General features: G+C 39.1%; 1 protein-coding gene across 6 annotated transcripts in view; it reads right to left on the bottom strand.

Annotated features, from left to right (window-relative positions):
* Positions 1-2,085: 2,085 nt before the first annotated feature.
* Positions 2,086-11,037, bottom strand: part of PPARA (peroxisome proliferator activated receptor alpha) — a 40,085-nt gene continuing 31,133 nt past the window's right edge. For all 6 annotated transcript variants that reach the window (XM_053942620.1, XM_053942619.1, XM_053942617.1 and 3 more), the window contains 2 exons: positions 9,524-9,971; positions 2,086-9,347 (listed from right to left, as the gene is read on the bottom strand). In XM_053942620.1, the coding sequence (XP_053798595.1) occupies positions 9,100-9,347; positions 9,524-9,971 (696 nt within the window). In that variant the 3' untranslated portion in view covers positions 2,086-9,099. The remainder of the gene's footprint in view (positions 9,348-9,523; positions 9,972-11,037) is intronic.

Here is an 11,037-nt window from a genome sequence, read left to right as displayed (position 1 = left end):
GGTAAAAAAGGTAAAAAGTTCTATAGAAACAGCAGTTTGTTTAGCTCAAAAATTAGCTTCTTCAGTTATCTGTTTTGACTGTCTTAAGATTTAGGTGGCTTTTATGTAAAACCTGAGTCACATGCCTTAAGGGTACGTCTAGAATGCTCCCTAATCATAAAACAATCTTTTTTTACTCAAGTTACTGCTGGTCATTGCTTCAGAACCTGTTAGTGCTTTGGTGAGCATCTCTTTTTTCCAACACTTCCATCCATATAATTTGTAATATGACAACATCAAAAATCAATAATTTTAGTAGAATGAACCTGTGTTTGTTAAAAGAAATCAACATTATTTCAATGAGTTGTTTAGGACATTGAAGTATCCTAAAATCTTTCTTTTTTCTGAACTTACTATATTGGTGCCCTCTGTTCAGGACTGAAATTTCTTGCAGTGACTGGAGGAGCAATAATGGACCTATTAGTAGCCTTTTCAAGCCCTAAGTGCTTTAATAAATAAAATATATCTATGTCTCTAAATGTGGAAAAAAAATCCATGTTAGGAGGCAACATTTCAGATTCCTTTTTGCAGTTACAAAAGACTACACTTTCAGGGAAAGTGATACTAAACTTATGTAAGATGTGTGGTATTGTATTTCAGTTTCATGCTAGGAACACTGTTTAAAAGCTGTGGTGTGTCTGTATCTGTTCCATATAAACACTAGAGGCATGTCCTGTGCTAAACTCACAACTGAAGAGAGCATTTTCCCACCTTAGAACTGTAGTCTGATAATCAAGCTGCCAAAGCAACATGTTATGTGAGATCATAGGATATGTTCACACCAGCAAACATACCTTGAAATATATTTTTTCCCGGATTTCCCATTGCTCACGACAGATTGTACTCTTAAAAGCAGGGTTTAAAAGCCTGCCTAGTGCAGTTCTGATGTCAGTGAGATTGGGATGTCATCTCTCTGACCTGTTTTCCCTCCTGCTCAGCTCCCTCTGTGCCCTTTTAAGACAAAAGCAGTTATCTCATTTATACATAACCATTATCTTTGCCTTTACAATGTGACTGAGGAGTCATTTAAAGCCCGCAGAAATTTCCATGCCTTTAAGAACTCGTTATGTTGAACTGAAGAGGGGAAAGACTCAAAAGGGAGCAGAACCTCAGACCAAAACTACATAATATTTCATTTGGCTCAGTACAGCTCAGTTATTTATTGTACAGCAGGAAAAACCAAGTCAGGGATGCCTCTGCTTCACAGTTACCTGGCTGTGAAGACCTGATAGGTGCAGAAAAACCAGCAGGTACCACAGCAGATGCATTCTGGCATCTCTGGTCTATGCTCTAGGGAAACGAGATTGCCCTATGTGCTACTTGGTATTTCCTGGAATGACAATGGATTATTATCTGTGCCCAGCTGTTAGAACTTAGTTATTCCACATTCTTGTATTCCCACTGAACATGAGCATTATGGTCCCAGTATCATTATATTTTGGTATATATGTGATTTCAGATCCTGAATGATAGCATGCCCAACCTTTCCTGCTCTTCGTGGATGCACAGCCTTTACAGGTTGTTTTCATTGGGGTCTTCAAGTACTTTCTGCTGCTCAGCATCAGGTCTTCCATGCTCCTGAGCACAGCTGATGAAGAAACCTGAGTCTTTTTCCTCTGCTGTAATTTTCACTTCAGCACTCTCTTACCAGCTTAAAACATCCCCAGATTCTGGAAGGAAAACAGCTACCTGTGACATACTTCCCTGACTGATTTAATTGAAGATGTGTTCATTGAATTAGTCAGTGCTGCATTTCACACAGAAGTGCACTTGTTGAACTCCGTGGATGTCTCAAACCAGCCATACAACCCACCAGAATATGAAAGATCACAGCTGGATGGTGGGTCAACATCAAACTTAGGTAATATATATAAATAAATGGATATGCAATGTCTTTGGGTATGTGACACACCTGCTCCTGCATCAAAAGGCATCTAACAGTACACAGGGAAGCATCAATACTTTAAGAGGCTTCAAATAGGCTGCCTTTTGAATGTCACACTGCAGTGAGTTCCTTTCCTGGAGATAAAAGATGAGCACATGTCATTAAATTCACTTTTTAAAATATTTTATTTTTTTAAAACCATTAAGGCAAAACCGTGTTTCAAATTAAGTTGGTTTACATTCAGTCTGAAAGGATTAAAGCACATAGGTTCCTACCAGTCTCTATACAAACACTCTGAATTCAACCTCTTGTTTTTAAAGAAGGTGGAAAAAAATCAGAATGTAAAAAAAGAAAAAAAAAGTTTAGTTCAAGTTTTTTCATCCTAGATCAGTAGGCTGGTAACGTTTGAGAATGCATCATTGTGTGTAGCTAGATGTGACTTTAACATTCAAAAGTGCAAGATACGTTGTCGTTCTTAAAAATCCCTGCGAGACCAGGGCATCCATTCATCCTTGGAAGTGCCATTTGCATTGGTCTAAGAGAAAGAAACTCGGGAACTTGGCTTGATTTAGTGGTTTTTACTGGGAAACAAGCATTCCATGAGAATTAGGTTTGACTACTTGCAAGAAATGTGCTCATTCTACCTTCTGTATTTACTGAAGTAAAACGTACCCAAAACAGCTGACTGGAAACAATAAGCTATTTTGTTTTCTCTTTAATATTGATATCTTGATTTAATGAAACACTTGTTAGCTCTATTGATTAGGGTTTGGCAAGGTTAACAACACTGCTTTTTTTGTGTCCTACTAGATAACAGACCATTTAAGACGTGAGGGTGGGCTTCAGCATCCTGGGCACTTAAGCTGTGGGGCTGCATTCCTAGAGAAAATTCTGAGCAACTGTTTGTAAGAGCTGTGGAACAGCAGGAGCTGCTCAGAAGGCAGGTTCCCCAAGAAGCTGCTAAACCAGACTTTGTCAAACCACTCAGAGGGGGTTCTGGAGCACATCGATAGCACTGAAACGTTGGTTAGGTTCATTACTACTGATGAAGTAACTAAACCAAGCACGTTTCTCCTCTGCCAAAGGGCCAAGGCACTGTGATTCCATGGAGAGAGCTGCTGAGTGTGTGGGGATGAGCCATGTGAGCCCCTGCATGGGCCGGGGTGAGCAGGGATGGCTGTTTGCGAGTGAGTCACCTGCAGGAGTGACTGCTGCAGGGTGGTGACCTGCTCCCAGCTCTGCAGCACGTCCCACACAGGCTGCCTGGTGACACTGCACTCCTACACACCCGGAGTACACACAGGACTGGTGTACCACCGGGATTTCAGTGGCTCAGCACTTCCCCATCCTGCCAGTCTTTTTTCTTTCAAGCGGAAAGAATGCCATGAAACTCCTGGCATTGAGCATAAGGCTGGAGTCTTTACCACAACAGGGATTACCTGCATACCCAACGTGAGAAAATACACCAAAATATTACTACTACTTCAAGTAGTGAAACTACTTCAAGTACCTCATGCTTGATCCTGCAGTCCAGCCTGTAATCAGATCACTCTTGTGCATGCTGCCTATCCCCTGGCAGAGGCAGCTCATTTGAAATTGAGGTCCTTGCAACAGGAATTCTGTTTCGAAACACCCACAGCAATGGAATCTGACAAGATTGATGCAATAAAGGAGCTCAAGAATAAACACACCCCAGCTTCAGAAGCAGAAAAATATTTTAAAAACCTGTGAGCACAATAGAAAAAAAAGAAAGGAAGAAACAGCCTTCCTTAGGGTGGGCTCAGTTACACAGTGGGTCTGTGTCATATGAAGTGTAAAGGAAGTGGCTGCAGGTTAGCACAGGGAAGTCCAGCAGAGCTTTTGCAAACATGACACAAACACCTTTGGAGACAACATACCTGTGTGGTGACACTGATGAAGTGAAAATGCCAAGTCGCAGCAATTTGAGGAAATAAGGTGTTATATGTTACAAATAAAAAGCAGTAAGTACAAACGATAGCTAGAACATTTGTAATAGATTTTGGTCGTGGTACCTACTGTGTTTGGTGATTCACACAGCAAAATAAAAGGTAGATACCTTTGAAAGGTACCTTTTTCCCTATATTGGATTTCCTTAGAAGAATGCTGTAGGCACAGACTGTCACCTGCATGCACCAGACTCAGAATCCCTATGAGCAGACTCTGGATTCTATTTAAAATCTGTCCTGTAGGGAAGCCAATAATGCCATTTCAACCTTTTTGTTTTGTGCTGCCAAATCATATTTGAAATACATCTATAAAATCAGCAGGTCGCCCTCAGGGCAGATGGCAGGGAATAATCCTGAGTACATGTTATTATTCCCAGTGAGCCACAAGTCAGTTCTGCAGAAAACACCAGCACCGGTGTACGAACCAAATGCAGCTTCTTTTTAGCTCTTTTCAAAGGAAAATGAACTACCATGCTGCAAAACAAAGATGAACTCAGTTCTACACACTATTTTTCCTATTGGTGAACTTGAGTTAAAAACTCGATTTTGGGATTGCAGCTATTCCTCGACTAGACTTGCTTTTATTAAAATTAAATAAAAGAAAGTCTGTGTTCTATGTGAAAATATATTTTAAAGTTTTGTTATAATTGTCAACACCAAACACTGATAACTTTGAAGAATTTGTGATAGTTCTTTACAAATGATACAGCAATAAAGACCAGACAGGAATAAATAGCAAGTTGTCTTTGACATCAGCCCCTTCATCCTTAGCCCATGAAAGAAAATACTTCTTCACTGTACAAAGGGTTCACAAGGTAAAGTATGTAACAAATATTTAAATTAAATAATTTACACATTTTTCTTTAAACACCTCTGTAATTAATTTAGCAAAAGTTTATACCTTTATATTCTTGTATTTTATAAACTGAAACATGAAGAAATGGTATTAAATTAAAAAATCCCACAACACATAATATCAATAATCTTAGATCAAACCCACATATAATCTCCACAAACCCACACATAAATCTCCAGTAAAAGAAGGATAATAAAGCTGATTAAACCTAAATACAAAAATTATATGCAACTGATTATCAGGAAAGCACTTGAGACATAAGCAAGCCCAGATACCACGCTCCACCTTACATTCCAACACTTCCTAAAGGACGAGGGGTTTCTGAGAAGGACCATTATTTGCAGACCTTATGCTTTAACACTACCATGACAGCTGCAACTGCATTTGTCAAATGCAGTTGCAGATTTTCAGTTAAGTCACAGGGAGCTTTTTAGGAGAGACTGAAACTATTCCTCTGCAGCCACAGCAGGATATCCCCCAGCTGCTCTGCCTCAGATGGGGCCCAAGTTTGTCCAGGCTTTCTGTCAGAAATGAGGAAATTCAAACTCAATCGTATGTGACCCAGCTCTCGTGATGAATAAATCTCCCCAGGTTTCAGCAGTCTGAATAAACAAACAAATGTTTAGATGCTTATTATAAGCTCTTTGATGTGCAGCCTTGTGCCAGCTCTCTCATGAGAACAGGCTTAGTGCAAATGCTGGTATTTCCGAGATCTGCACAGGGCAGGAATAATGCAAAACTCTGCTCTCTGGCAGCACTTCAGCTCTGCAGCAGCTGCTGGAACCAAAGCACAAAGGCACATGGAAATGGCAGTTAAATAGCAAAATATGGTTTCTTTAAATGCAAAGGAATATGTCGTTTCTCTAAGTGGAAACTTTCCTATCAGGTGTCAGTTTGTATTTAAAGCAAAAATGGGATCAGAAATTTTGAAAGGTACAAAGTAACTAACTTTTTTTAAACAGCAGCCTTAAAGGAAATATTTAAGGAGAAGAATGAAAATTTCCCTAATACTTGGCACAAAACCTTTTCTTCCCCCCTTCCCCTTTGACAAAAAGTACCTAGGGCATCAGAATAAATAAATAAATAAATATTTCCCCCCTAAACAGTGCTCAAAAATGAGTAATTTGTAGGTTTGCTAAAAACTTAAGTAAGTCATACCATTGTTTCCCAGGATATTTCTCCACCCATCTGCTGTCTCTTGCCTTAAGCTGTTTGTGGGGTCTGATTGCTAGCCAGAGTTCTTCCATGCTACGACATTAAAATGAGTTATGTTGGCAGGAATCAGATCCAAACTGTACCTGATGAGCCAGTAAATCTTTAATACCATGTTAATCCTAAAGTCTGATCACTCTGCTTCCCTCCATAGATGGGGTATTTTAAATTATTAGTTTATCTGCACATAGGGGAGATACTGAAGTAATCAATCAGAAATAGATCTGAAACTAGTTTGGATTCCAAATTCAAAAAAAGAAAAAAAAAAAGGACATTAATTGAGCAACTTTAAAATCTCCTCGGCCAAAACCTGCTGTAGTCATCACCTGAAGGAGCAAATGTAATTCCTTAAAAGCGTAATGTAGAAATGAGAAATTCTTTTGCCCATTAATTCTTGGGAAGGGAATTGTCTGCCCTGTGCCACTCTTTGAAGTGACTGTGGGAATGTGCATGGGACAGCAGTGTGGGCAGTGGAATCCATCCAGAATTTTCAGCTGTGTTGAGATCTTGTTCAAATTTCTATAATTCAGAGATGTGTTCTCTTTTTTTCTTTTTCTTTTTTTTTTCTCATTAAGGGTCTGCAATTTAATTTAAAATACAAATCAAAGCTTTAATGTCCAAGGAAGTAGTCAAAAAATTCTCACTAGTTTTCAAATAACAAAAAAATTATTCACTTTTCTCATGCTAATAACAGGACCTTGTTACAAGCAGCTGCTAAAACAGCTAAATATTATGTCTTTCACTGAGTTGCTCTATTTGCAATTCTTTATAGCTTTGCTGAGAATATAAGTATTTATTATTAATTTTCCATGTTTTTAAGTGTTACTAAAGTGTTTTAGCCACTTTTGAGAACAAGAGCTGGAAAAATAGTTATGCACACTAACTGTGTCTGATTTTTCCTGAGAACCTACAGCACACCTAGACTATCGAATACAATTTTGAAATTTGCCCTTTGCAAAAAATCTGACCTTTGGGGGGAAACAAATTCAAGTTATCCGTTTTTTTAGAGGATAAACTAACAGTTGGCTCCTACAGTTTCAGAGTACCATCCCAGAATGGCTAATATTTTGACAATTTCCTGCATCAGCAATATTGCAGATCAATTATTTCCAAGGCCTAAACCCCACAGCTCCTCAGTGAAACAGGGTTGGCTGGAAGAATAAAGCAGCAGCATTGCTAAAATCCTCTGTTTCTGAGGGCACACTGTGTGCTGCTCTGGGACACAAAAGGCAGCCCATTTCTCATCTGAGGGCTCCTGGCAAGACCAACATTCCTCTCTGAGTGTTTGACTGTTATTCCTGCTGGCAACAGGGAAGGGGAGGAAGTTTTGTGCACATGCAGTTACTGTTTCTATCCTGCCCTAGATGCTCGCCAAATCTGAGGCCTGTGCTTCAATATTTTACACTAAATATATCTATAGTTATCTATAACTTCTGCCACAATCATTGCCCAGATAAACCCCAAGTTGCCTTTAAGTCTGTAATTTTTCCAGTGTCCAGCTGTGCCTGTGGGCCTGGATAGAAACAAGCATTGCCACTGAAATAGGAATGACAGCGTGATGTTGTCACTTCATCACTCAATCCTTGCAGTGAAGATTCTGGTATCTTCATATGTGCCATAATAATACAAGTACAAAGCGTCCTCCTGCGCCACTGAAAGTTTAACTGTAAAATGCTGGGATTGCTCCTGAGACCTCGTTGTTGTGAAACAGAAAGTGAAATTAGGAGGTAATGATGTGAAGTTACCGTATTAAAGAAACGAAAGAGAAACAGCAGAGTGCCTTGCATGCAGCTGGAAGTTCTGGGCAGCTCTCTGAGAAAAGTCGCAAAGTCAGGAAGCCATTTCATTGTGGCTTCTTTTGCAGCAGGAGTACAGCAAGTGCTGTTGTAAAAATCAGTTTACTCCTAGGAACATGATAAACTTACTCTGAGCTGTGCTGCCTTCCATTCTATGACACAGTCTGACACCTACAAACACTGTTCTTGGTATTACTGTCACCTTATCCACAAGGACCAAATCTGGTGCAAACAAGTACCAAATACTTCTGTGCATGAAGCCAAAGAAGGAATATATCCAAGTGGGTAAAAAATGAAGCAGTGTATTCATCAGAAAAGCAAACAGGTCCAAACAACTATACTGCCAAGACATTTAGAGGAAGCTGGTGCCTTTTCTATCCAATCATTCCTTTGGAGTTATCGGTCACTGTAGTAGAGCACAGTATCATTGCTGGAAAGTTAAAATTATTTTTTTTTCTAGGGCAGGATCAGATCTTTCAGTCTCCAAAACTCTTGCTAATTCAAAATTGTATTTTTATGTCAAAACTGCATCCTGAGCTATTACAAGTTCTACAAAAATACAGGGTATACGATATCTTTTTCATCAGTGATATTTTCACATTTCCTTAACAGACTTTTGAAACAAAAACGTCCCATCAGTTTATCATGTTTACTCTTCAAGACACACCTGTTGGAGCATCTCTGCTATGTTTTAGGTAACTCTTTGGATTTTGTTTAATTTCATAAGAGAACTGTCTTTTAAACATGCTAACCCTAAGTATGCCAACGTAACAATAGATGAAGCTGTACATAATTTCATGGAATTAAAGCAGCAATGGATCAAAGATCTTTCCAAATTTTCAGAAGTGTATGGACAGTATTTTCCAGCCATTTGCTACACCTAGACTGAATGCTTTACGAAGAAGTGTTAGCTGGTTCTCAGTAGTTACCATTAGGCAAAAGTGCATTGTCTTTCTGATTGTGCAGATACCTGGAAGGAAGGTGCTGAATTTGTTATATTAATACTAAAATGACTAAGCCAAGAGGAAATACAATTTTGTTCATTTCTGTTGCTTAACATTCTGATTTATTATACAAATATGTATTCCTTACCAATCTTCAAATTTCCAAATAAAAGAACCATTGTAAGACACTTCACTGAGCACTCTGACCAGTATTTTTCTGCAGCACTTTTTCAAAAGAAGACAGAAGATCCCAAACCAAAAGAAGTGTAACACTCCAGTTCCCCAGTTTTAGATTTTTCCTGCTATGGGCTGAGTGAACAGCCTGTTACTGTACAAGTAGTTTTGCTCCCATCTGTATTTCTCTGTCTTTAAATATTGTGGAAAAAAATACTAAAAGTCCTCAATACATATCCCTGTAGATTTCCTGTAGTAAAGGGTGTAAATGTGCATCAGATTCAGTCTTCTTGATTATCTGAACAAGCTGAGCATGCTCTGTGACCAGCTGTCGGAGGTCAGCCATTTTTTGGAGAAGTTTTGGGAAGAGGAAGGTGTCATCAGGATGGTTGTTTTGCAAGTGAAGTTTCAGTACATGCACAATGCTCTCCTGCATTTTTTCAATGTGTCCTACATTTACAAGACCAGGACGATCTGTTCTCAAAACAAGCAAAAGAATACATGTCATAATTTTATAATGATTCCTCAAAGTGTAGTTAGCGGTAGAACTGAATCTTCCAGAGGATAGAAGCTTTTCCATTAAAATTTTTAATTCATGAGAGGGAAATATTAAAATTTACTACCTTAGAGAACAAATGGGTAATTCTTACCTCCACAGCAAATAATGGCAGCAACAAAAAGGGATATATCGCTATCATCCAAATCCAGTGCATTGAATTTCATTGCAAAATCAAATTTTGGCTCCATTATATCACAGAATGGCTTTCTCAGGCTTTTCAGGAACTCCCGGGTTATAAATCCATTCCCATAAGCCACCAGCATCCCGTCCTTGTTCATCACAGAGGCCAACATGGCAAATATGGCTTCGTACACCCCGTACTTCAATAGTGTCACCTGATCATTCAAGTCCAGGCTGGAGAAGCCAGGGATGGATTTAGCAAATTCCGTGAGTTCTGTGACAGTCTCCACAGATGTACACTGGCAGCAGTGGAAGATTCGAACTTCTGCTTCCTTGTTCTGAATCCCATTGGCTACCAGTTTTGCCACCAGGGTCTTCTCTGCCATACATAAGGTATCCATATCATGTATAACAAATGGCTACAGAGAAAAAAAACCCACTAGTTCAGTCACTAAATAATGGTTATCAATTGTTCTCTTCCTAAAAAATAAGAATTTTGCTAACTTTAACTTCCATGCTAGTCAGTCCTCAACTATCAATGAACCCTGACTTCTTTTACACTTCTCATCAGGACAAACAGTGTATGAGAAACTGCAATACCTAACAAGTCTGCTCTGCAAACAGCAATGCAAATAGTCAAATGTAAAGATGTATGGCATATCTTTAGATTTATCGAATAGTTACAGTGAAGCCCCAGCACTCCTGTGCTTGGGATGCACAAATCCATCTCAGAGCCAGTCCCAGAGGTTCACAAAAGACTTGTATTATCTTCTCCAGAGGTCCAGGTTATTCTGCCTACACTCCTATTGATTCCTAAACTAACTACACTTGATGCACATCATGATGCTTTCCTGAAGTACCCTAGGGGGAACACAGACAGTAATTTCAATACAGGGCAGCATATTTGCATAAGAATGTGAACCTTGCACTTCTCTTGTGTTTTATTATCAGATTCTCATAGACAATGTCACAGCTGTCCCAACTTTCTAGGCTGCAGTTGGTGCTGAGTCATCTCTAAACAGAGAATCCACTAGAATGCCAAGCACAAAATCTGGTCTTTTCCATAATGCCATTTGCTTTGAAAGGTACATGCTTTACAAACAGATGAGCCACTCTCTTAAAACATCTTTATCAAAAGCAGCAGACTTTCTTACAAACAATGAGAACTCAAAAATATTTTGATACATATCTGCAGGGCAACAACCAAAATGAAGTACAATCCACTAAAGAAAAATCAATAAACGCCAGTGCTTCCCAGCCTAGCAAACTCACAGCAACTGACCTTGAACAGAAACTTATTTCCATACACACCAAGCACCTTCTTTGTGCTGCTTTGCTCAGCTCATGGGGAACACATAGTATTCTGTCAGGAACTCATAGAATTCACTTGTTTCCTTCAGAAAACTGTCCAACATGTCAGGTTCCTATGGTTTTCCATTTTAAAATGTTTATGGCTACTGCACATTCCATCTCACTCCAGCACAG

The sequence above is a fragment of the Vidua chalybeata genome, chromosome 5, assembly GCF_026979565.1.
Source record: "Vidua chalybeata isolate OUT-0048 chromosome 5, bVidCha1 merged haplotype, whole genome shotgun sequence".
NCBI lineage: Eukaryota > Metazoa > Chordata > Aves > Passeriformes > Viduidae > Vidua > Vidua chalybeata.
This window is presented reverse-complemented; position numbering and strand designations above follow the sequence as displayed.